Source organism: Ctenopharyngodon idella, chromosome 8 (genome assembly GCF_019924925.1).
Source record: "Ctenopharyngodon idella isolate HZGC_01 chromosome 8, HZGC01, whole genome shotgun sequence".
NCBI classification, from domain to species: domain Eukaryota; kingdom Metazoa; phylum Chordata; class Actinopteri; order Cypriniformes; family Xenocyprididae; genus Ctenopharyngodon; species Ctenopharyngodon idella.
Window position 1 is genome coordinate 32,719,425 of NC_067227.1, and position 27,711 is coordinate 32,747,135.

At 39.9% G+C, this 27,711-nt stretch overlaps 1 protein-coding gene and 3 long non-coding RNA genes across 5 annotated transcripts in view; 1 reads left to right on the top strand and 3 right to left on the bottom strand.

Moving 5' to 3' along the window:
* The window catches only part of rpl6 (ribosomal protein L6), a 38,906-nt gene extending 22,743 nt beyond the window's left edge, over window positions 1–16,163 (top strand). Inside the window, exon 6 of the mRNA XM_051903674.1 lies at window positions 16,089–16,163. Coding sequence (XP_051759634.1) covers window positions 16,089–16,148 — 60 coding nt within the window. The 3' untranslated portion in view covers window positions 16,149–16,163. The remainder of the gene's footprint in view (window positions 1–16,088) is intronic.
* On the bottom strand, window positions 593–8,400 carry LOC127517698 (uncharacterized). Of its 2 annotated transcripts, XR_007931356.1 has the most exons (4): window positions 8,311–8,400; window positions 3,686–3,830; window positions 3,253–3,488; window positions 593–2,490 (listed from the first exon to the last, which is right to left on the bottom strand). It is a non-coding gene; the product is annotated as an uncharacterized LOC127517698 (long non-coding RNA). The 2 variants fall into 2 exon arrangements; XR_007931355.1 differs by having other exon boundaries at window positions 593–3,488.
* On the bottom strand, window positions 13,252–17,980 carry LOC127517693 (uncharacterized). Its single transcript, XR_007931347.1, has 4 exons — window positions 17,792–17,980; window positions 16,237–16,289; window positions 13,615–13,765; window positions 13,252–13,446 (listed from the first exon to the last, which is right to left on the bottom strand). It is a non-coding gene; the product is annotated as an uncharacterized LOC127517693 (long non-coding RNA).
* On the bottom strand, window positions 16,296–17,785 carry LOC127517696 (uncharacterized). The gene is made up of 3 exons (XR_007931352.1): window positions 17,366–17,785; window positions 16,889–17,225; window positions 16,296–16,788 (listed from the first exon to the last, which is right to left on the bottom strand). It is a non-coding gene; the product is annotated as an uncharacterized LOC127517696 (long non-coding RNA).
* Window positions 17,981–27,711: the final 9,731 nt, after the last annotated feature.

The window sequence follows — 27,711 nt, forward strand, 5'->3', positions numbered from 1 at the left end:
ACACAAATCAGTTCTCTCACCATATTATCCCAATACATTTATCTCAGTTATATGCTGCGTTCACGCCACCTCGTATTTACCGGGATCTTGAGATAACAACACGTGACGTTATAATCGGAGCTGTTCAAGTCCTTGGACTGGGAATTATGCGTTTCCATGGCACCACTATCAACACCTAATGAATCTACAGCAGTCAGGTGGTATATCTGGGAGCTTTCAGAAAAGCTTACAAGCTATAAATACAAGCTCTACGAGGACGTGAACACTTTTTACAAGCTAGAATCTCGTAACTACAGGAATTACGAGGCCGCATGAACGCACCTATAGACCATAACCAGGGCTTGACATTAACACCAGCCAACCCACCAAATGCGGGTAGATTTCAGCTGTGGCGGGTAAGACAGCCACTCCCACTAGCCACTTTGGCGGGTTGAATATAATTTCAGCCTACAGTGAAATGAAAGGTAGCCAAGCTCGTCGTAGCACAAAATTAGCTACAATCCGATCACAATTCATAACTTGCAGTGAAGGCGGGATCAGCAAAATCAATTACCAAACACACGGGATACACAAATTCACTATACATTAGTGATGGCCGCTTTCGAAACACTGCGTCATGAAGCTTCGAAACCTTTACGAATCTTTTGTTTCGAATCAGTGGTTCTGAGCGTGTTTCAAACTGCCAAAGTCACGTGATTTCAGTAAACGAGGCTTTCGTTATTTTGAAAAGCTTTGTTTCTCCCATCACTACTATACACAGAATTGGGCTATCACACAAAAACCAATATTTCGCAGCATCTCGGGCCTCGTGAGTGGTGTCTACTCCATAGACATTATAATAAACACTAGACGCCCTATTGGCCTCTTTGGACTGTTGCTGCGATATGTCAACGAGTCCGCCATATTGTGCGGGGCAAGACTGCGCTGTCAACAAATGCAAGTAAACGGGCGAACTGCGTTTTTTCTGGATAAAAACAAAAATAACATTTACATTTATCAATTGATTTCAGTTGTTCATAATGTACGTGGTGTACAAAAAGTTCTAGTTACTTAAAATCTCTATAGTTAGACATATAAAATATTTATTTTAATAAGAAATAGTCAAAGCTCAGGCTTGTCATGTATTTGGCTGCTTTATTCTTGCATAAGAATTATGAAAACGCCCATACTGAGATACAATTTAATTTTCACATTAAATGAAATAAAGTTTTCTTATTGTGGAAAAGGCATTTTCTGTCTTAAACCCAATTTTAGCTTTTCTTGAGCTTAGAATTGACCACCATTGATAAAATGAAAAAAAAAAAAAAAAAAAAAATCATCAAATACAAATCACACAGGCTGCTTTCTGTATTTTTGTAGCACTAAGAAAATAAAGATGCATATTTAAACTTCAGGAAATTTAGTTTATAAAATAAGATATAAGCTAAAACTATATTAGAAATCATGTAAACTCATGTCTCAACTTTCACAGCTAACTAGCGACATCGCTAGCTATTTTAGTCTGACTGACTCCGGTGGCCAACTACTATCAATATAATTATATAATAACCAAATACAACCAGAAACAAATGTTCAGTCTTACAGGTGAAAGGTCATTCCCCAAGACCTGTTTTCAATTGTGCAGCGATTTGCACAGCCCCAAGCAGCACACGAAGCAGGCATTTTTCTCAATTCCAGTTAGCGTTATGGGAACGTTGCCCCGCACAATATGGCGGCGCCGTTGACGTACGGTCCAGCGGCTAATAGGGCGTCTAGTGTTTATTATAATATCTATGGTCTACTCTCCCCTTTTATGCCACAGGACAGACCGCATTGCAGAGCTGGTCAGTGACGTCACAGGAACACGGGGACCAGGTGAGCGGCGTGAAACAATGGGACGCGACTATGAAAGTGAAGGTAAAAAAGAGAGACTCGGGAAAAGAGAGAAAAATATTAACAACACAAGGACGTAAAACTGACGTAGAAGCGTTCCTCCAGAGTGTGTGATTGGCTGCTGCGGCTGGAGTGGCACGATTCTATGTCATCCAGTTCTCAGCGCTTCTCTGCATTTCACGAGATCACATATCTATATAATTAAATAGAGTAAAGTTAGGCGTATTTGGCGTGCTGTCCGGGGAGAGGGCTCCGAGCTCATTGGTTGAGTTGAGTTATTGGTTTATCTATTTGCAATGAAGAATATCTAGTGTTATTTAACATCTGATTACTATGTAATCATACTGGTTAATTTCTGTAGTATTTCTTAAAGCTCTGTTTATTTCATTTGTCATTGTCATTGGTCTCTATAGCAACAGATAGGTAATTCTCCAGAAGAAGGGCGGGAAATGTTATCGTTTCAGGCCCGGTTCTATGGGCAAGTACACCTGGCTGCCGCCTGCAGGTCGGGGCGGGGCTGCACGTGTTGTCCTGCCCCACACTGGCTCATTCATGTTTAAAAAGCATACAAAGTAGTGCATGGATTCATCTGCGAATGTCATCAATCCACTTATAAAACTGTAAAAGAGAGGAATGCCACACAAATAAGCTTAAATATAGGTTGAACTCAGTCTAGAGCTTAATCTGAGAATCAGAGACAAATTCAGGTGTTCTTTGTTAACTTCACTTGCTATGTCCTTATCACTGAATCACATTGAGTTGTTAGCTACAGCAAGTTTAATCTTCTATCAGTCGAATTTACAAATGAATCATTCAATCAATGTTATTTGTAAACCAACCAGTTGATTTAAATGGAATCTGTTCAAAAGATTCGGTCACGAAACGGGTTTTGGAGATCTTGATTTAATATACTTCAGAAAGCGCTGTTCATTCACTGCCCAAACCTACATTTCCTGGCAGTACTGAGACTCAAACCTGCAAACTTTACAAGTCCGACTCTCTAACCATTATGTTAGAGAGTTGGAGTCGATCCTTGTAATGTAAATCAATGAGATCTTTATATAAGAAAATCAGATACTTACACAAAATGCATATAAATGTCAAAATCTGCCAATAATGTCTTAGTAAGATGATATTTAAATGCTTAGTTTTATTATTAATCTCTGTAGGTTTAAAACATAATGCAATAGAACTATGACTGACAGATGAACAAATAAACCTTCCTCAAAAGCCTGATCATATTTGATACATTTGAATATGATTTTTTCCTCAAAAAAAATTTGAATCTGTACTTTGCTAAACACTGAAACTCATTGAATGACATTGTCAAAGTAAGATTATTGGTTTTTTTTCTTCTGGTATGAATTATAGTATCCCTACCTGAAATCAGTCGGTACAGGCATTCTTTTATTCCCACTGCAGTAAGGCTTTTACACTTGTGAGATGTCAGAATGTTGTGTTTGCTGTTTGTGTGTTGTTTATTGTGCAGATTTGAAGAGTGTAATTCCTTTGCCACCAACAGAGAAGCAGATATAATTGTTCCCTTGAAATGTACCGTAGTAACTAACGTTCCCGACAACACAGTGCCAGTAGTTCCCATGCTTTTTGTCAAATTCCTGTAAGGAAAGACACAGTATTAATGTTCCACAAACTCACATCAACAAAAACACTCAATCTCCACCAAAGCTCCTGACAAAAAAAACCCCAAAACAAAACAAAACAAACAAAAAAACAGCACAATACACATTTTCACAATACTAAAACTGCATTTCTCTCAGACATTCCAGTCTGTCAGTAAAACTCTAGAACTGACCTTCACGATGTAGCGAGCAATGTCATATCCGCTTGTGTACATATTCACAGCCAGAAGAGCGACCTGAAGAACCTCACGCTGCATCTCATCACTCATCTCTGTTTCATAAATCTCAATCGATGTCTTCGACATGGTTGATCTGCAGCTGTAAACACAGATTCTGTTTAATGAGTAAGTGTGAAAGTAATTAAACACAACAGAATCTGAAAATGAACACATTTTTAGTGATGGTCCAACAACTCTTCATAATGAAGTCCAGAGTTATCCCTGTAAAGCCTGACCTCAAATAATAGTCAGAAAATTGTTTTTTAAACAGATTATTGAATCTTTAGACAAAATAATTATTTTAAAAAAGCATATGTGTTTTTGTTAAAGAAAACATCATGACAATCTGACTTTTCCTGTGTTTAGGTGCTATAATCGAGTCCCAGAAAACATGAAAAAGGACAACAGTAACTTTGTTTTGGTAAGTCTTTCTCAAGCATGTGAAAAAATGAGCCGTTCAGATTTTTGCTCCCCTTGTGATGTTGGAAAAGGATCTTATTATAATATTACTGCACCTTAAAGGGTTAGTTCACCCAAAAATGAAAATAATGTCATTAATTACTCACCCTCATGCCGTTTTACACCCGTAAGACCTTCGTTGATCTTCAGAACACAAATTAAGATATTTTTGTTTAAATCCGATGGCTCAGTGAGGCCTACATAGGGAGCAATGACATTTCCTCTGTCAAGATCCATTAATGTACTAAAAACATATTTAAATCAGTTCATATGAGTACAGTGGTTCAATATTAATATCATAAAGCGACCAGAATATTTTTGGTGCGCCAAAAAAAGTAAAATAACGAATTATTTAGTGATGGCCGATTTCAAAACACTGCTTCAGGAAGATTTGGAGCGTTATGAATCAGCGAATCATGAATTATGATTCGGATTGCGTGTCAAACCGCCAAACTGCTGAAATCACGTGACTTTGGCGCGCTGAACCGCTGATTCGACACACTGATTCATAACGCTCCGAAGCTTCATGAAGCAGTGTTTTGAAATCGGCCATCACTATATAAGTCATTATTTTGTTTTTTTGGTGCACCAAAAATATTCTCGTCGCTTTATAATATTAATATTGAACCACTGTACTCACATGAACTGATTTAAATATGTTTTTAGTATCTTTATGGATCTTGAGAGAGGAAATGTCATTGCTGGCTATGCAGGCCTCACGGAGCCATCGGATTTCAACAAAAATATCTTAATTTGTGTTCCGAAGATGAACGAAGGTCTTACGAGTGTGGAACGGCATGAGGGTGAGTAATAAATGACAGAATTTTCAGTTTTGGGTGAACTAAGCCTTTAATCTGTATGTTTCCACCCACGGCACCGCCACTTTGTTTTCGCAAGTGACTATGAGTAACACTGGTCCTGGAGTGCAGCAGCAGCTCCTACAACCCTGATCAAACACACTTTATTGTCTTCAGGATTACTAAAGCTACCTGAAGGAAGGTGAGTTGGGTCGGAGCAACAGAATATTAGACTAAGAACAGTATTTGACACATATTATTCAATATAAAGATTTTACTAGCATCTTGGTGATGCCTTTTCAAGATAAACCCCAAGGGATCAAAAGCTGAGAATAGCGCTTCAAGAAAACAGATGACGGTCAGTCCACAGCATGTGTGTCAAACTCCGCTCCTGGGGGGCCACTGTCCTGCAAAGTCCTGCTCTAAAACACCTGCCTGGAAGTTTCTAGCAATCCTGAAGACACTGATTAGCTGGTTCAGGCGTGTTTAATTAGTTTTATCGTGTCATTGTATATCTGAAGAGCGCGAGCCCTCTCGCATCGCGCTGTTCCTGTCTGAATGAAACATCGAAACGTCCCACCGCTGTATGGCCAGATGATATGAAAACTATGTTTCTCGGCTGGATAAAGCAAACGAGCTTCTTGCTAGTAAAGTTTTGATGGATGAGGATTGCAATCAAAGTAAAGACGATTGCGGTGACGTGCAGAAGAACGCGTGAGTCTGTTATAGATGCACAAATAAATCATGAGCGCTCTCTCTCTCGATGCACTGATCGCACATTGTATTTCTGCACAGACGCATTTCAGTACACTCACGTTGTTTTCACACACATTCAGGATAATGTTTGGATTTGTCCTGTGTATGTTGCTGTGTACTTTAGTATATGCAGGTCAAGGCGGTTGGTTTAGGTTTTTTTGGCATCTCCATGTGGTCCTGTTCAGTATCGCAACTTGACTTGTCTAAAATGTAAACAAGCTCTTTGATTTTGCACATAGGGTGACCAGACGTCCCCATTTTCCGGGAATAGTCCCGGTTTTTGGTGTTCTGTCCCCGACTGGAGTTGTCCCTGGAACTGTCCCCATTTTATAGCTCGTTCAAAACAACCCGCATATACAGGTGCTGGTCATATAATTAGAATATCAGTAGTCTAGTTCTGTAGGCTACACAATCATGGGGAAGACTACTGACTTGACAGTTGTCCAAAAGACGACCATTGACACCTTGCACAAGGAGGGCAAGACACAAAAGGTCATTGCAAAAGAGGCTGGCTGTTCACAGAGCTCTGTGTCCAAGCACATTAATAGAGAGGCAAAGGGAAGGAAAAGATGTGGTAGAAAAAAAGTGTACAAGCAATAGGGATAACCTGCACCCTGGAGAGGATTGTGAAACAAAACCCATTCAAAAATGTGGGGGAGATTCACAAAGAGTGGACTGCAGCTGGAGTCAGTGCTTCAAGAACCACTACGCACAGACGTACGCAAGACATGGGTTTCAGCTGTCACATTCCTTGTGTCAAGCCACTCTTGAACAACAGACAGCGTCAGAAGCGTCTCGCCTGGGCTAAAGACAAAAAGGGCTGGACTGCTGCTGAGTGGTCCAAAGTTATGTTCTCTGATGAAAGTAAATTTTGCATTTCCTTTGGAAATCAGGGTCCCAGAGTCTGGAGGAAGAGAGGAGAGGCACACAATCCACGTTGCTTGAGGTCCAGTGTAAAGTTTCCACAGTCAGTGATGGTTTGGGGTGCCATGTCATCTGCTGGTGTTGGTCCACTGTGTTTTCCGAGGTCCAAGGTCAACGCAGCCGTATACCAGGAAGTTTTAGAGCATTTCATGCTTCCTGCTGCTGACCAACTTTATGGAGATGCAGATTTCATTTTCCAACAGGACTTGGCACCTGCACACAGTGCCAAAGCTACCAGTACCTGGTTTAAGGACCATGGTATCCCTGTTCTTAATTGGCCAGCAAACTCGCCTGACCTTAACCCCATAGAAAATCTATGGGGTATTGTGAAGAGGAAGATGCGATATGCCAGACCCAACAATGCAGAAGAGCTGAAGGCCACTATCAGAGCAACCTGGGCTCTTATATCACCTGAGCAGTGCCACAGACTGATCGACTCCATGCCACGCCGCATTGCTGTAGTAATTCAGGCAAAAGGAGCCCCAACTAAGTATTGAGTGCTGTACATGTTCATACTTTTCATGCTCATACTTTTCAGTTGGCCAAGATTTCTAAAAATCCTTTCTTTGTATTGGTCTTAAGTAATATTCTAATTTTCTGAGATACTGAATTTGGGATTTTCCTTAGTTGTCAGTTATAATCATCAAAATTAAAAGAAATAAACATTTGAAATATATCAGTCTGTGTGTAATGAATGAATATAATATACAAGTTTCACTGTTTGAATGGAATTAGTGAAATAAATCAACTTTTTGATGATATTCTAATTATATGACCAGCACCTGTAAATTGCAAAAGCCCGACGAGCATACAGCAGCCTGCTGGAGAAATTGTGTAGTGATCATGTTCACCAACAGAGGGAGCTGTGCAGCTACACTTGGTTGCTACTTCATGAGGAACGTAATCTGGATCTGGACCAGAGCAAAGCGCCATTAATATCAAAATAAACATCGTTATCGGTTTCAAGGTAGTAACATACTATTCATGTTAAATTAAAGTAATACTGTTTGTATGTTTTATAACAGAGCCTCAACAGGGTGCGAGATTGTATTGCACAATTTTAAACGTCCACAAAAGTTCCGCACTCGCAGCAATTTCCACACACACGTCTTAACTACACGTACTTTTTTGCTTAAAACGAGACTAAAATGCAAAATAATAGTTAAAAAATTAAGTTATAACAGTTGTAATATCTGTATACAGTAAAAACAGCTTCTGAAAACTAAAATATTAAATTCAATAATGTTAAAAAATTATTGTTAAATGCAGTTTTATTATTTATCTTCTTATATTTATGTTTTATTTTTGTAGTTTTTTTTTTCTAATAATAAAACTAAATATGTATATACATATTTGTATAAACTAAATGTATGAATTATATGAAATCATATCATTTGGTTATTTCTTGGTGTCCTTTTTGGAAAGACATCTAAATTTTTCTTGAAAAAAGCTGAAAAATACAGTTTTGTGAAAAATAACACTTCAATCTGATGGTTTACTTTGCTGGATATAGACGGCAAAATGGATGTGTTAAACAAGATAAATTGTGTATGCTTAATTTCACGATAATCGCGATTAAGGTGTGCGATTAATCGCGATTAAAAAAAAATATTGACAGCCCTAATATAAAAGGAAAATTCTTACCTTTTTACCTTTTATGTAGTTTTATTTAGTAATGATTCACTCTCATTGAAGTGTCTGTTTCAAGTCACTGTGACGCTTCAGACGTGTTTGACCAGAACTAATGTGAAAGTGTAGTCTGACTCCACCTGTTCCTGCATCACAACCTGACCAGATCTCACTTGACAACATTCCCAACATTACAAAACTGAACTGCAAAAATAATGACTGTTTCTAAACATATAGAAAATCAAACCAAAGCACTTCTTAAGAATGTTTTTTATTTAATTATCATTATTAATTATTGCATAAATAAATGATACAAATTGAGGTAATACTGTCATCTCATCAGACACATGAAGCAGTAACATCATTACAGCCATCAAAACCTACAGACAAACATCAAACTATTTATTGCAGTTTTACATTCATTAAATTATGTGAAATTAGCACCTCATTATGATTGTCACTTATATTTTATATAAAGACACATATGAAGGGTTTGAACTGAAACTAAAAACAAAAGTATTTGTGTAAATTGTAGAACAAGTAGGACTAGATTTTTAACGCTCAAATTAAAAGGATGAATGACGGGATCAAACACACACATGACACAGATCAGTTCTCTCACCATCACGTGCACAGGCATTTTGGAGAGCAGGGGCCCAAGTGGAAAAAAGGGCACCTCTCATAATTATTTATTTTAAAAAATAATAAACAAAACATTAACCTGTTAACTGGCCCACAGCCATTACATATTTAAAACAGTAATATCCTATACTAAACCTAAACTAATCTTGACAAACTATATATCATTTGAAAGCTTAGAATCTCTAGTTTTCATATATGGTGACTGATTTTCAACATTACAGAGGAGCAGTAATTTATCAATTTGCAACAAGCATATTTTCATACTCATAAGGCATGTTCAGACCTTTATTTTGAAATAGCGATGAACATGAAAAATCATTAAAGATTGGTTGAAACATGTTTGTTTTCATGCCAAGAGTTCAAAAGATAACATCCATTCAATTTTTTGAGGAAAAAAAGGTCTGAAAATGTTTTTAATAGAAAAAAAAAAAAAAAAAAAATACATTTATGATTGTGGCAGCAATCTATAACCCACATACATGTTGTTTTTATGTTTATTAGAAGCTGAATTCATATCAAATTCTGCCGAACTTCCCATACTACTTCTATATAGGATGTCTACTTCATAAATTGTATGAAAATAATGGAAATATATGGTTCAGATCACTCAAACCATATATGGAAATGGAGGCGCCCTTATATGGTCAGTAATGGAGCTTGGTTGTCATCTAGTGAAAAAGTGTGGTACTGCGCCCAAACAAAATCTTATTGAAAGCTAATTTTTTGAGATATCAACCTGAAATTTGGAACACAACTTGTTCAGATTTTTGGCTTTGATTTCCTTGCAGTTTTAGAGTAAAACTTGTTTTGTATTTTATATAAAATATTATATTTTTACATTTTATATTTTCATAAACTTAAACTTCTATAACTTTTTTCCTGTTTCACTTACATAAGTTTTTTCACTTCTACAATCTGCCAAATTTCGTCTTTGAAACAAGACCAGCCTTATGTCTATATTCCAAAGTGTTCTTGAATTACAACCATTTAAGTTTGGATAGTGCATTTTCATGTCTATAAAAAAAAGTGGGGGTGACAGTTAACAGGTTAAATATATTAACACAACTCACTTAATTGTTTCATACTCCACAGATTTCTACAAAATAATCAGTTAGTATTCACTAGGTTTATCACAACAGCAAAGCAAACTATGCCACAGTGTGCATGTTTTCTACTATTTTAGCTAGTAGCTATATATTTACAACAAATGACTGCACCAAGAAGAGGGACATAGTTTCACTAATAATATGTTTATTTTGCACAAATCAATACATTGTTTTAATTCTTTTGGTGTTAATGGAATACTTCTTTCATGTTGTGGACAATTTTAAGATTGTGGTCCATTTTTGATTCCATATGTCTTCATTTACTCTATGGAAAGAAAACTTCCAAAATACACATTTAGATGGTGTTTGTTTTAAGCCTACTACCCTCCATCTGTTTGCATCTGTAGATTTCTTCTAAATTAACCTGATAAGGAGTCACAGCCAATAAGCGCGCTTGTTACCGTGTGACGTTAGTCAGTGATCGCTCGCTAAAGAGAGAGGAGCATCACGTGTTCTGAGGCTGAACATTAATGATAAATTTCTATAAAGTGGACATTTATTTCGTGAGTCACTGAAACAATGTAAGTGTGCTTTGCTATACTTTAATGGGAGACTCTTTATTTATGTTTGTAAAGTGACTATGGGATTGTTTTAGTGTATTACCATATTATCCCAATACATTTATCTCAGTTATGACACAGTAGGCCATAAGGATATTAAATAATCATAAGCATCACCATTCGCAACTTTTTTCTCTTCAGTATACTTTTGAACAAACTACGGAGCCCCGCACATGACATGCAAGAAAAAAAAATAAATCTCTTAATCGATCTCACAACGTAGAATTAATCAAGCCTATTGATATTGTCTGTGATGTCATTTTTCTCACTCTCTTCACTCTAAATATTATGCATGACTATTATTAATAAAAAGCACCATCAGCTGCTATTATGTAGCAGGTTTCACAACTTTCAAACTTTAAACACACTCACATCTCTCCCTAAATGTCTCTCTTACTATTAAAATACACTATAATGACCTAAATGACCAGCACACACACACACACACACACACACACACACACACACACACACACACACACGCTGCGGTCCTTCAGTTCCCTGTATTTCCACTGGATGTAGTCAAAGATGTCCTTCTCACTGTCCACCAGCAGAGGCTCTCCAGCCACACCTGTGTGAAACAGAGCGGTCATGTGAAACAGAGCGGTCATGTGACATCAGGTACAGTCACCGTCTGATGTGTACTGCAGTCAAAACTCTCAGACACCAGAATCAAAGTTGTGTTGTCAAGCTGCCGGGGTTTATATGAACACTTTTAAAGAAGAACTGTCACTGGATAGACAGTAAATCAGCAGCAACTGAACTAGACTTTTGAATGGACAGAAACTCAAAGAAACTGTTGTTCAGCTGAAGTCAGTTCAGTGTTGATTCAGTTCTGTTGTAAAGATCATCAGTTATTAAATTAGTTCATTTCATCTAATTGTCACTGTGCAGCGTCCGCAAAGTCAGATCAATAATATTGTTGAAATTTAAATGACAGAAACAGTGGACGCCCATAAAGTGTTCAGTCCAACTAGAGTTGTCAAAAATAATGTTGTGTCGATACATATCAATACAGAAATATCTGAAACTGTTCCAGTACTCATTTTCTGCAGTATCGATACACTGATATCAGCTGTGTGTTCTCACTCTCTCTTCTCTCACACACACCTTCTCCTCTCACTCACTCGTCTCATTCAATCCGGTTCAATAGTGCTCATATTGGGCATAATTTTACTCATTTTTGCAGGTTTCGGACCTTCTGATACTATAAGTACCCGCTCTCATAAAGCCGCTTCTCAAACAGCTCACGAGAAACCTTTTTCGTGATTTATTAAACGGTCAAATACACACAAAATTATGTCAAAATGCCCATCTTGACGAGTATTCAGATAAACAGTTTTGACGAGTATTCAACGTAAACAGAAATAAACACATGTTGTGTAACAGTATATTAGCTCTTAAAGTGACAGCAGCCTAATAAACCTGCTGCTGTCTGTCATTAATGATAATCAAAGAACAAAAGACAAAGAGAAAATCACTCTCTGATCTTGACTGAATAACTTTTGTAACTTTAATTGTAAGCATTAATCTGTATTTAATATTTACAATGAAGAATATCTACTTTTAAATCTGATTACTATGTAATCATACTGGTTATTTTCTGTAGTATTTCTTTCTTGAATACTGTTAGACCACCTGAAAAACTTAAAGCTCTGTTTATTTCATTTGTCATTGATCTCCATAGCAACAGATTGGGAATTCTCCGGAAGAACGGTGGGAGAAATGTGGAAATGTGATCGTTTAGATGTTTATTCTTAACCAAAGTTTGAAATTATTTATTTTTATAATATAAAAAACTGAGGTGAAAAGTTATTTGCAGCAGACAAATGAAACTGCAAAAAAAAAGTCTGTGAAACTAATGCTGACATGATGACATTTAACCCTGTAAAGCCTGATATAGATAACCTTTATCGAACCTTTAGACATTTCTATACAAATCATTTTATGGCTCAATTATTATATGAGCACTATATATACTGAGAATATTGAGCTCATACTCGAAGAGTTAAAGAAAGAGCTCAATTTTATTCAGAGGCACAAACATCAAAAATATGAAATTTGGTGCAGATGCTGATTTTTATATGGACAAAAAATAAGATGAATTTCTGATGTTTGTAATGTAAATCAATGAGATCTTTATAACAGTATAGCAGATACTTACATAAAATGCATATAAATATCAATATCTGCCAATAATATGTCTTCGTAAGATGATATTTAAATGCTTAGTTTTATGATCAAAGCTCTGTAGTTTTAAAACATATGATACAATACAATGATGATCGAGAGATGAACAAATAAACCTTCCTCAAAACCCTGATGGATTTGATACTCACGTTTAAACATGATTTGTCTTTTCTTAAAAAAAAAAAAAAGATTTATGGATTCACTAACATTTTCTTCTATTGAATCTGCACTTTGCTTTTCTATTTGCTGTTGGTATGTGTTAGAATAAATCTCAATCTCAGGCAGATTATTTGTAGTCTCAGTCATCAAGCAGACACAGAGCAAGTGTGATAGAAAGCATTTTCAAATTCATTCAGAAGAACGGTCATGTTTATAAGCATGTTTTTAAAAGTTTTTCTTATGTTTACTTTATAAAAATCAGTAAAGATTTCACAGCAAAAACACAGTAACACATGAACCACAATCTGAAGGGGGACGTTTTATTAGTTGTGGATAAATTGTGTTTGAACCGTTGCCGACCCTCAGGCAGTTTTGAAGAGCGCAATCTCGTGGTCGTCAATAGAGAAGTCGATATAATTGCTCTGGTGGATCACATGGTAACCAACGCACCCCATAATGCATTGCCAGGTGCCCCCATGCTTTCTCTCAAATTCCTGTAAGGAAAGACAGTATTAATGTTCCAAAAACTCACATCAACAAAAACACTCAATCTCCACCATCAAGCTCCTGATAAAAAATCAAAATAAAAAAAAAATCACAATACTGAAACAATTGCATTTCACCAAGACATTCGAGTCTCTCAGTAAAACTCTAGAACTGACCTTCCTGATGTATTTAGCCATGTCATTTTCCTCTGTGTAGATAGTCACAGCCACGAGAGCGACCTGAAGAGCGTCCCGCTCCAACTCCTCACTCATCTTTGATTGATGGACCTTAACCTTTGGCTTAAACAAGGCTGATTCTGCACAGATTCTGTTTAAATGAGCAAGAGTGAAAGTAATTAAACAGGACAGACTCTGGAGATTAACATGTTTTGTGATGGTCCGACAATTATTCAGCATGAAGTCCATTTATGGGAATTGTTGGCCCATGACACTATTATCAGATGCAACCAAACTTTAATACCACAAGTTGGAAGTGTGGAGTAGTATTAACAAAAGTCTGGGGTTGGTAAGATTTTTTCATAAGTGAGAGTTCCTTCCCACGCTTCTTTAAAGTACTTGAATTTCAGACACATGGATTCAAGGCCTGGAAAATGTGTGAAAACAAACATAGGTCTTTGAAAGTGCTTGAATTCAACTAAATTTTGTTAGAGTAGAATGGTGCTATTACAAAAATTGTCCTTTATGTGCTCCCAAAGCCAGAATGTAACAGTGCTACTGACTACGATCCATCTGCTCATGCCGCTTTTTTTCCCGCCTTCAGATCAGAGTCAGCCCTGCCTGATGAACCTGTGAGAAGCATGAAGCCATTTAAATAGCTCAGGGCCAGGGAAGTGCAAATTCAATGGCTCAGTATAGAGTACCTCAGAGATGACGTGTTTTTGTAGGCCAACCCGGAAATTAGCGGCGCACGGGTTCCCTCGATCGAAAGCCTATGCATTTTTCCCATAGACTTTTGGAAAATCGCAAAAAATAAGCTCTGTGTTTAACAAAGGGTTATGACACTTACACGTTTTGTCTATCAAGATAATCTTTACAAGTTAACACAACATTTATACATTTTGAAGCCTAAATAAAGTCGTCAGATATAAAAAGCTAACAGTAACGGACTACAGCACGCCATGGTCGCGGATCAACGTCACCACCACCAAGCTTCCTCAAACTTTATTTAAAAACATGCTCGCTGATTATGATCTGCGCTGTGTATGAATACTTATCCACTTTTTCATGAGAAATGCTGTCCAAATGTCCTGTTTGTCATGATGACGTCTAAAGTCCCCGCCAAAGGAAGTAGTCCCTTTTAGCAATTTGTTAGCAACCGCCATTTTTAAGACACAATAAAGGTTTAAAAAATCACAAGCGTGTTATAACTGGTGTGTTTTATGTCATAGATCAAAACGTAAAATTATATTTAGAGGCTTTGTTAACCACAGACCTTATTTCAGGCGATTTAGCAAAAACCCATAAGACTTTAGGGCGATGGAACCGGAAGTCCTAAAATGCTAACTTTGCATACAAAAACACGTCATCCCTGAGGTACTCTATGGAGGGTATGCACTGACGTCAATTTCCCGCCGGAACACGCCCCCTCAGCTGGACTAAAAGTCTGAGTGATTAATAATCAGCATCCAACCTGACTAAAATATATCTATTCAATGTTATCCACATTATATTTAACCTGCAACAGCATTGTGAACTTCTGTAAAGATACGTTTGGTCCAGGGGCGGAGCTACTGCTTCAGGAAGATTCGGCGCGTTATGAATCAGCGTGTCGAATCATGATTAGGATCGCGTGTCAAACCGCCAAACTGCTGAAATCACGTGACTTTGGCGCTCCGAACTGCGGATTCGACACGCTGATTCATAACGCTCCGAAGCTTCCTGAAGCAGTGTTTTGAAATCGGCCATCACTAAATAATTCGTTATTTTGGTTTTTTTGGCGCACCAAAAATATTCTCGTCGCTTTATAATATTAATATTGAACCACTGTACTCACATGAACTGATTTAAATATGTTTTTAGTACATTAATGGATCTTGAGAGAGGAAATGTCATTGCTGGCTATGCAGGCCTCACGGAGCCATCGGATTTAAACAAAAATATCTTAATTTGCTTTCCGAAGATTAACAAAGGTCTTACGGGTGTGGAATGGCATGAGGGTGAGTAATAAATGACAGAATTTTCATTTTTGGGTGAACTAACCCTTTAATCTGGTCAAACTCTGAGATAAAAATCTCTACTTTTTTAGCTAAGAAATCCTCCTTATTTCTCTTACTGCTGGAGGCACTCACTGCTTCAACCCTTTTACGCTTAGACATCAGTTTGCCCTGCTGAGGAAGTGTGTCTGAGGTCGAGTCCCTCTACTGCTGCTAGTCTGGAAACTCTCTGCTCGACGACATGGTGCAACAATTCACGCAGGCGTCTTCAGTGAGGCCCTGCTTCAAATGTTCCAAGTTTAAGCAGGATGGACAGCAGTCGTGTCCATCATCCTCGTGTAAAGTGTCCCTGCACACCGTCCCTGTCAGGCTAAGTTGTTCCACACTGACACAACAGTACTGAAGCCCGAGCGAGAACACTCTGGGTGCACTAATCCTACAACGACTAGTGCTAATGCCTCAGCTCACTGCTGATAGAAGTACCAGGTATCAGTACACAACATCAAACTGAGTGAAAACACTCCTTATATGATGTGACTGAGAAACATATATATAAAAAACAATATGTATAATAAAACCAAAAAAATATGTACAAAGCTATGTGTAATGCTTTGCAATCTCTTACCCAAGTAGAATGATCAGAATCAAACAACCAACTGTGGAACGCATGCTGCCGATCTGTAACAAAAAAACATTATTTGGTTGTTCCCGGAGCGAAGACACTCAACACAGGTCCAGGTATTATTTAGCATTGACTGTCCTGATTCTGTTTACAAAATTGTTGGCTCATAACCAGATGAAATCATACTTTAGTACCAACAAGAAAACCAGTGTTAATTGTTATTAACAAAACTTTGAGTCTCTTCTGCTCACCAACACTGCATTTATTTGATCAGAAATCCAGTAAAAACAGTAATATTGTGAAATATTATTACAATTTAAAATAACTGTTTATTGTTGTAGACTAATATACTTTAAACTTTAATTTATTTCTGTGATCAGAGCTGAATTTTCAGCATCATTACTCCAGTCTTCAGTGTCACACGATCCTTCAGAAATCATTCTAATGTGATGATTTGATGCTCAAGAAACATTTCTGATTATTATCAATGTTGAAAACAGTTGTGTTTTTTCAGGATTCTTTGATGAATAGAAAGTTCAAAAGAACAGCATTTTTCTGAAATAGAAAGATTTTGTAACATTATAAACTACCATTCAGAGGTTTGGGGTCAGTAAGAATTTTTTTTTTTTTTTTTGTAAAGAAATTAAACTTTTACTCAGCAAAGAGGCCCTTGTTTGTTCTGAGCAGTTAAACTGAGCTCTGTTCTTCAGAAAATCCTCCAGGTCCTGCAGATCCTTCAGTTTTCCACCATCTTTTGCATATTTGAACCCTTTCCAGCAGTGACTGAATGATTTTGAGATCCATCTTTTCACACTGAGGACAACTGAGGGACTCAAACACAACTATTAAAAAAGATTCAAACATTCACTGATGCTTCAGAAGGAAACACAATGCATTAAGAGCTAAGGGATGAAAACTTTTGAATTTGAAGATTAAGGTAAATTGTACTTGATTTGTCTTCAAGTATATTCTGTTGCTTCCGAAGGGCAGTACTAAATGAAAAAAAGAAAAGAAAAAAAGATATTAAAACAAAATAAGAAAAATTTGGACATCTTCATCCTGTTCAAAAGTGTTCACCCCCCGACTCTTAACTCATCGTGTTTCCTTCTGGAGCATCAGAGAATGTTTGAACCTTTTTTAATAGTTTTGTCTGAGTCCCTCAGTTGTCCTCAGTGTGAAAAGACGGATCTCAGAATCATACAGTCACTGCTGGAAAGGGTTCAAATATGCAGAAGATGCTGGAAAACTGAAGAATCTGCAGGACCTGGAGGATTTTTCTGAAGAACAGAGCTCAGTTTAACTGATCAGAACAAACAAGAGACTCATGAACAACCATCACAAAACAAAAAAACAGTCGTGGTTCATCCAGGTAACCACACACAGTATTAAGAATCAATGGTTCATAAACTTTTGCGACATTTTAATAAATTCAGCTATTTTTGTCTTGTGGATTATGTAAACATCTTTTATGTAAAATATCTTAGGACAGTACTAAATAAAAAATAACATGCATTTTGTATGATCTCCCTTATTATGTTAAAATTCTTCATTGTCTTACCTTAGTGGTGATCTCTGAACAGAATGATTATGTGATGATTCTCTCTCAGTGTCTGAACGACTCTGATGCTCCAGATGTGTTTGACCTAAACTGAAGTAGATGTGTGACTGACTCCACCTGTTTTTTACATCACAACCTTCAGCATGAACAACTTCACTTGACCAATATCCTGCAACATCATTAACGTGTATCGTATCATTTCTCAGTTTAACAACACAAAACATGGCAATATGACCATTCCTAAACACACAGAAATGCAAAAAAAGAAGAAAAAAAAAGGATGTGGGACATTTATTAAGAACATGTTTTTTTTTTTTTTTAGTATTTATTGCATAAATAAATGATACAAACTGAGGTAATGCGTTCACCTCAGCAGACACATGAAGCAGAAACATCATTACAGACAAATGTAAAACACACCATTTATTGCAGTTTTACATTTGTCAAAATGTTAAATTATTATTTGCTATGTTTGCTAAAGATTTTTTTTTTCTTGCTCCCCTCAACTCGAGAGTCAGTGTCGCCCATGTTTATAGGCATAGGTCAAACAACATCTCCAGGATGTCTTGAGTGTCCAATCAAACTACTTAAGAATCAAACCTTACCATATATGGCATTTCAAGAAATATAATAACAAATAAGAAATGTGTGTGTGTATCTTCAACTTCTGGTTGTGTGTCCAAGAACTATTTCTTCTTTTGTCTAGGTGTGTCCATGATGTGCAGATAACATAACAGAAAAAGGTTGCCCAAGACAATATTGGACAAAGACATAAAAGTGAAGCCCAAGAAATAAGAAAATATTAACAGTATGGTAAATGTTAAACATTGTCAACCAATGTAAGATTATTGTCATTAAGCAGATCGGGTCATCAATGGTTTGTTTTACAGAAAGCTAGAGCTACTCTTCATCTCATCCACTGTTCCATGAATTTAACATGATTTCTTCTGGTATGAATTATAGTATCCCTACTGGAAATCAATCGGTACAGGCATCCTTTTATTCCCACTGCAGTAAGGCTTTTACACTTGTGAGATGTCAGAATGTTGTGTTTGCTGTTTGTGTGTTGTTTATTGTGTTTTGTACTACATATTTAAAAATTTTATGCTGCATTTTATGTCAAAAATAATCTGTCAGCTCCACTACAGTTTGGAGCAGTTAAGGCCAGGGTATATTTCTTCTTCATAACTCTCACACAAAATTTGCACATTGTTTGTGTGATATCACTGGCTCGCCTTCCCAGCGGGCACCTTGATATCATTTAATATCAATTTGACATCAAATGTTAGTCAAAACTTGATTAAGATGCTGTTAAACATAATTTTAAGGTCAGTTTGGACGGCAATTTCTTCCAGTGGTAATTGGGTGAAGAGAGGAAGTTATACCCACACTGAAATTGGTTTAATGTATATGCAGGCCATTATGTTTGACAATCAGTTTACATCAAATCAGTGTCATGGTTTAGACGCCAAATTGATGTCATATAGACATCACATTGACAGCAATGATTTGTGTGGTTGATTGATATTTATTGCATAATATGAATTTCTCTCTTTCCATGCACAATTTATAAATCGAGGGAACGACATAAATTATGCGCACAATGCTGTAGCAGACAAATCCAGCATCGTCTGAAGCCGACATCAAGAAACACATGAAGAATTATCTTCAGTCTGCTCCCGACAGATATGGGGGTATGGTATGTGAAAAGGGCCAGACAGCTATTGATCTTTGTTCACAATGAGAATAGGAGCATTTATTTTATTACAATACAATACAAATTTTATTTCTATAGCACATATAAAACAACTGCCGTTGACCAAAATGCTTTCCAGCATAATTAAAGGTGCAATATGTAAGAATTTTGCAGTAAAATATCCAAAAACCACTAGGCCAGTGTTATATATTTTGTTCACTTGAGTATGTACATCATCCAAAATGTTTCCAACTATTTGTAAATCGTGAGAAAATTGCAATTTTAACCAAGGCTCCGGGACATGTGAGGAGTCGCCTGTCAAATGCGTCATAACCGCGTTACCCTCGGTTTCCGGTTTTATTTTGTAGAAACCATGGAAACACCCAATACGCTTTAATATTTACATGTTTTAATAGGCAAGGGAACAACTGTTTTGATACATTTATAGACAGAAAACTATTTATTGTTATATAGCTCAACACGTTTAGTCTTATTGTTTAAATCTAATTTTCTTGATTTATTGTGAGTACCATGCTTTACCATGCCTCAGAGAAAAACACTATTTTGTCAAGTAGCTAACATAGCATAATCAGATGCAGCTTTATTTTTAGTAACAGTAATACAGCATTTTCTCCATCATGCAATAAGTTTTAAAATTAATTGCATGCCATTTATCAACACAAGCCATCCAGCATTTAATATGATATTCTAATATCGATCTATCTTACTGCAGTGTGAAACAAGAGTCTCACCGCAGCCGCCGAGCGAACGCACAGAGTAACGTTTTAACATCATTTTCAACACACTCAAATGTATCGAATATGATAAACAGAGCTGCGTAACCTCAAACTCATGACCCGAAAAAGCGGAAGCGGCGCTGGTGACTGTAGCATAATAAAAGTTCCGCTGCTCGTGAGGCGTGTTACACGCAATCGCTCCAGCGGCCTCGTTCAGCTCCCACAACACTCGGTCCTGCTCTGCTTCATACTACAGTAACGTTAATAATTGCATCCAAGAGCATGATTTCTTTCCGAGTCCTGGCCCAATTATTTTTTCACCGGCCGTTGAGGTGAAGACCACATGTCCCAAGATTCACAAAGCTATGCCTTTGTTTTGAATAGGCCTCTAGCGACCTCTAGTGGACAGAAAATATTACATATTGCTCCTACTAGCAATTACATGCAATCACACAAACAAAAATAAAACCTGTTCACTCTAATCAGTTCTAAAAGCCATACTGAAAAGTTATGACTTCAAACTAGACTTAAAAGCATCCACAGATGGAGAAGATTTAATGTGCATTGGAAGAGGGTTCCATAAGCATGGAGCTGTGAAGGCCCTATCACCCTTTTATTTTAATCTAGTTTTAGGAACATAAAGAATTAACTGGCTAGAAGATCTCATAATTCTCTTATTTTGATAAGGTATTAAAAGGTCAATAATATATTTTGGGGCAATACAATGCAACATTTAGAAACCATCTACTAAACCTTTGTTACGTACAGAAGGGAGCGGAGACACAGGTAACGGTAATCAGGTTTATTTGAGGTGAAACAGAGCGTGCAAGCAGAGTGCAGGTGAGTTGTAGCAGATGATAGCGTTGACGAGACGTGGTACTGGAACTGATACTTGTCTGTGTTGTATTAGGAAGCGAGGATGCAGAAAGGCGTGGAACAGACGAACACACTGGAGATCACAGGAGACGTGGAGACACAAGGGATCACAGGAGACGCTGAAGACAGGTAAGTAGTCGTTTTTCGGGAGTCCTGGAGGTAAGTATAACACTGGTATGCGTTAACGAGACCGGACAGTGACTGTGTGATCTGGTGTGTCTTTTATGTGGCTGTGGTGATGAGTGCTGAATGAGCGTCAGGTGTGGCTTGTCAATACTCAGGAGAGGGAGTGCGTAGTGATTGGGTGAGTGTAGAGCCTGGCGTGTCTGTGACATTACCCCCCCCTCCACAGTCCGCTCCTGAGGACCGCGGACCCCAACGTCGTGGTGGTCGACCTCTGCCTCGGGGAGCTCGTTTGTTGGGATGTCTGGCATGGAAATCGTCAAGGAGGCTGGGATCAAGAATATCATTCCTCGGGACCCATGAACGTTCTTCGGGACCGTATCCTTCCCAGTCAACTAGGTACTCTAGGGACCCACCACGATGCCGGGAGTCCAGGATGTCTTTTACCTGGTAGGCTACCCCGTCTTCTGCGATGAGTGGAGGAGGGGGATCCTCGGTGTCACCAGGCTCTGTGGAGGGAAGGACAGAGGGATGGTGAGGTTTAAGGAGTGACACATGGAAAACTGGGTGAATGCGATACTCAGGAGGGAGTTGCAGGTGATAGGTGACGGGGTTGACTTGCCGGATGATGGTGAAGGGGCCAACGAATCTAGGACTCAGCTTCCTACAGGGAAGGCGCATCCTGATGCCCGGGTTGACAGCCATACCTTCTGTCCTGGCTGGTAGTTGGGTGCGTGGGAGCGTCGAAGGTCGGCTGTCAACCTGCGCCTGCGTAGGGCTCGTTGGAGTTGCAGATGTGCTGAGTCCCAGACCCTCTCGCTCTCCCGGAACCAGTAATCCACCGCCGGGACGTCTGATGGTTCCCCATCCCAGGGGAACAGTGGGGGCTGATAGCCGAGTACGCACTGGAAAGGAGTAAGACCTGTAGTGGGCTGATGGAGAGAGTTCTGGGCGTACTCGGCCCAGCCCAGGAACTGGTTCCAGGAGTCCTGGTGGCCGTGGCAGAAGGTACGCAGGAAACGGCCGATATCCTGTATCTTCCTCTCCGTCTGCCCGTTCGTCTGTGGATGGTAACCGGAGGAGAGACTTATGGTCACACCTAGGAGTTTGAAGAATGCCTTCCAGACTCGGGAGGTGAATTGAGATCCACGGTCAGATACTATGTCTTCTGGTAATCCAAAATAACAAAACACATGGTTGAACAGTAACTCTGCCGTTTCCATGGCAGTGGGGAGTCCAGGCAGGGGAATTAAACGACAGGACTTGGAGAATCGGTCGACGATCACCAGCACACATGTGCATCCATCGGAGACGGGAAGGTCGGTAATGAAGTCCACTCCTAGGTGTGACCAGGGGCGAGTGGGAACGGGCAGAGGTTGGAGCTTTCCGGAGGGAAGATGGCGTGGACTCTTGGAGACGGCACATTCCCTGCACCCTTGCACGTACCTCCTGACGTCGGATGTCATGTTGGGCCACCAGAAGCGCTGTTTTAACAGCGAGAGGGTTTTGTTGACCCCGGGGTGGCCAGTGCCCAGTGAAGCATGTGCAGAGTGGATGAGTGGGGTGCGTCGTGTCCGTGGTACATACTTCAATCCGGGGGGGCAACCCGGCGGAACGCTGGTGGAGGCATTGGACTCGGGGAGCGTCTCTTCAGACCAGGAAATGGGACTCACGAAGAGTTTCTCGGGGATGATGGGCTCTGGATCTTCGTTGCTCTCTTCTAGGCTGTGGATACGAGACAGGGCGTCGGCTTTCACATTCTTCGATCCAGGACGATAGGAGATGGTGAAGTCAAACCTCATAAAGAACAGAGCCCATCTGGCTTGGCGGGGATTCAGTCTCTTGGCATCTCGCAAATATCCCAGGTTTTTGTGGTCAGTTAAAACCACGAAGGGGTGTTTAGCTCCCTCAAGCCAATGCCTCCATTCTTCCAGGGCGAGTTTGATGGCGAGGAGTTCGCGGTTGCCGATGTCATAATTTCCTTCCGCCGGGTTGAGTTTCCTGGAGAAGAAAGCACATGGATGGAGTCTGCTGGGATTCCCCTGCTGCTGGGACAATACCGCTCCCACTCCGGTGGTTGAGGCGTCTACCTCGACGACGAAGGGGAGCTCTGGGTCAGGGTGAGCCAGGAGGGGAGCGGTCATGAATGCGGCCTTGAGGGCCTCAAAAGCTTGGGTGGCGGCTGGGGACCAGGACAGAGACTTGGGCTTACCACGGAGGAGGTTGGTGAGTGGACCGGTGATGGAACTATAGTTCTGGATGAATCGTCGATAGAAGTTTGCAAATCCTAGGAATCTTTGTAACTCTTTGATGGATGCGGGAATGGGCCATTCTTTTACTGCGGTGACCTTCCTCTTGTCCATGCGGACGCCACTGTGGTCGATGTTATAGCCCAGGAATTGCACTGAGGGCTGATGAAAGGTGCACTTTTCGGCCTTTAGGAAAAGGTGGTAGTCCCTCAGGCGTTGGAGGACCTCCGCAATGTGTTGGCGATGTTCGGCCAGGCTCCGGGAGTAGATTAAAATGTCGTCTATGTAGACCAGGACAGACCGGTGCAGGAACTCCCGGAGCACCTCATGCATGAAGTCTTGGAATACGGAGGAATATACATATTCCAGCCCTGGAATATGTTCCAGGGCTGCTGGGACGAGAGGAAGGGGGTAACGGAACTTTACGGTGATCTGGTTGAGTGCTCTGTAATCGATGCAGGGCCGCAAGCCTCCGTCCTTTTTTGCCACGAAGAAAAAGCTTGAAGCAGCAGGGGAAGTGGACGGTCGGATGTAGCCTTGCTTAAGAGCCTCGTCGATGTACTCCTCCATGGCTTTCTCCTCCGGAACGGATAGGGAATATATCTTCCCTCTGGGCACTGGCTCACCTGGGATGAGGTCGATGGCGCAGTCCCATGGCCGGTGGGGAGGCAGCTTGGAGGCTTGTTTGGGACAGAAGACATCTCTGAAGTGGGAGTAACAGGCTGGGATGTCAGTCGAACGTCTTTCGAGTGGGCTTTCCACTGTAGTAGCACAGACTTGGATTCCTTGGGAACTTGGAGAACTGAATACGGGGAATTCGGGAAAACAGCCACAGAAACATTGGTTACCCCACTTCAGGATCTCTCCTGTCCTCCAGGAGATGGTGGGGTTGTGCTGCTCTAGCCATGGGCGCCCTAGAATCACGTCAGATGTTGACTCCTCCAGAACCAGCAACTGGATCTCCTCAATGTGGAGCACTCCAACTTGGAGACGGAGGGGTCCCACGCTGTAACGTACTTTCTGCAACGGTTTTCCTGTTACCGCGTGGATCTGGTAGATCTTCGGCCTGGGGGTGGTTTTGAGATGCAGCTGGCGACAGAGGGCTCCGGAGATGAAGTTTCCAACTGACCCAGAATCGAGGAGCGCACTGACTGGAAGACAGAAATCAGCGGCAGTAAGTTTTACTACAATTGAGAGTGGTTTCATTTTATTCATTGTGGGCAGAATGGCACTCACCAATGGCCGGGCAGGACGAAGGGGGCATTCCGAGATGTAATGCCCGGCACCACCACAATACAAGCAGAGATTCTGGGCCAGCCTCCTCTGTCGCTCAGCTGATGAAAGACGTGAGTGTTCAATCTGCATGTTGTCATTAGCTGGTTCTGGGGAGCTGACGGATTCTGGCTGGCGGAGAGTGGAGGGGAATAGCAGCTGGCCCTGGTGCTCTTCTAGGCACAGCTGCATACGAGTGGTGAATCTGATGGATAACTGAATGAATTTTTCGAGCCCGATGGAATCCTCGTATGCAGCGAGATGCAACCGCACACGTGGATCGAGGCCTTGACGATAGGTGGTGATCAAAGCCTGCTCATTCCAGCCACTTGCAGCAGCGAGGGTATGAAACTGGAGGGCATAATCAGACACAGTTAGTGCACCTTGTTTTAAATTGCATAATCTCTCACCAATAGACGAATCCCAAGCGGGTTTTCCAAAAACTTCCTTGAAGTGGGTTGTAAAACTTGACAAGGATGATACAACTGGGTTATTTAAGTTCCAGAGAGGTTCAGCCCATCGCAGCGCTTTTCCGTGAAGCTGAGAGATTATGAAAGCCACCTTAGATCGATCGTCAGGGTATAAGTGCGGTTGCATCTCCAGGACCAGCGAACACTGCAGAAGGAAACCGTTGCAATCCTCCGCCAGACCAGAGAAGGGCGCCGGTTTGGCCATGGGACTGGCGACCGCAGGTGGTGAAGGAGCTGCAGCGGTGAATGCGGAAGTGCTCGCTGGTGTTGTTGCCGTGGAAGTGCCGGTGAAAGTGCGACGAAGTGCATCAACCAAATCTTGAATGGGATCCGGGGTGCTCATGTTGTTACCTGGGTGGTGTGGGTCCGGTCTTCTGTTACGTACAGAAGGGAGCGGAGACACAGGTAAGGGTAATCAGGTTTATTTGAGGTGAAACAGAGCGTGCAAGCAGAGTGCAGGTGAGTTGTAGCAGATGATAGCGTTGACGAGACATGGTACTGGAACTGATACTTGTCTGTGTTGTATTAGGAAGCGAGGATGCAGAGAGGCGTGGAACAGACGAACACACTGGAGATCACAGGAGACGTGGAGACACAAGGGATCACAGGAGACGCTGGAGACAGGTAAGTAGTCGTTTTTCGGGAGTCCTGGAGGTAAGTATAACACTGGTATGCGTTAACGAGACCGGACAGTGACTGTGTGATCTGGCGTGTCTTTTATGTGGCTGTGGTGATGAGTGCTGAATGAGTGTCAGGTGTGGCTTGTCAATACTCAGGAGAGGGAGTGCGTAGTGATTGGGTGAGTGTAGAGCCTGGCGTGTCTGTGACAACCTTAAACTCAATTCTGAATTTTACAGGCAACCAGTGTAAAGAAACCAGAACTGGGGTAATTCTTTCGAATTCTTTGTACAAGTCAAAAGTCTGGCCGCAGCATTTTGTACTAATTAAAGGCGAGATAATTGACCCTGTGCAATGCCTATATATAAAGAATTACAGTAGTCAATGCGTGATGATACAAATGCATGAATAACAGTCTCTAGGTCCTTAAAGGAGAGAATAGATTTCAGTTTAGAAATAATTCTAAGTTGATAAAAACCAGCCCTAAACCTGTTTATCTAAAACCAAAACACCCAAATTCTTAACATGATCTGAAACACTTATCGACATAGAGGCCAACCTACTTATAATATCCTTAGAGACAGAAGAGGGTCCAAAGACAACACACTCAGTCTTATTAATATTAAGATGAAGAAAATTTCTCGCCAACCAAACTTTAATCTCGCCTAAGCACTGTACAAGTGCATCAAAAGATTGGGAGCCTTTCGGATCTATTGGAATATATAACTGTCATCTGCGTACAGATGATACATAATATTGTATTTGCGAAAAATTGAGCCTAAAGGGCACATGTGCAACGAAAATAAAATAGGCCCAAGTATAGAACCCTGTGGCACACCACTGTGTAAATTAGATGATGTAGAACGCAAACTTCCAATACAAACTGAAAACGATCAATTATTTACATTTGTATTATTGATTTCAGATTTGCTGAATTAAACTTCGTCATCAGTGTGTGGATATCAAAGGAACACCAAGTTTTTGACATCAGATTGATTTGCATTTTTGACCTGTTTTTTGACATCAATGTTTGATGTCAGTTTGAAGTCTTTTCAACATTAAGGTGTCTGCTGGGTTCATGGTTTAAAATGGAAATACTTTCATTATTGCGACATGGCATTTTTCTTTATCAGTTGCTCGCAAAATGATGGACAATGATTCACACATCATGTGTCATTTCCCGTGATGATAAAATTAAGTAAATTATTAAATAAATGAGTAAATAAACAAGTAACAAGCAAACTTAAACTTGTTTGCTTAAAATTTCTGCAAATAATTTGCTGATGCCCCCCGTAACTTGAAAGTCAAAGTCACCCATGTTTATAGGCATAGGTCAAACAACATCTCTAGGATGTCTTGAACATCTAATCATACTACTTAAGAATCAGCACTTACCATATATGGTATTTCAAGAAATATAATTACAAGTAAGAAATGTGTGTGTGTATCTTCAACTTCTGGTTGTGTGTTGTAGGACTATTTCTTCTTTTGTCTAGGTGTGTCCATGATGTACAGATAACATAACAGAAAAAGTTGCCCAAGACAATATTGCACAAAGAAAGAAAATAATAACAGTATATGTAACAGTAAATGTTAAACATTGAAACATTGTCAACCAATGTAAGATTACTGTCATTAAGCAGATCGGGTAATCAATGGTTTGTTTTACAGAAAGCTAGAGCTACTCTTCATCTCATCCACTGTTCCATGAATTTAACATGATTTCTTCTGGTATGAATTATAGTATCCCTACTGGAAATCAGTCGGTACAGGCATCCTTTTATTCCCACTGCAGTAAGGCTTTTACACTTGTGAGATGTCAGAATGTTGTGTTTGCTGTTTGTGTGTTGTTTATTGTGTGTCTTTGCACATATTTACA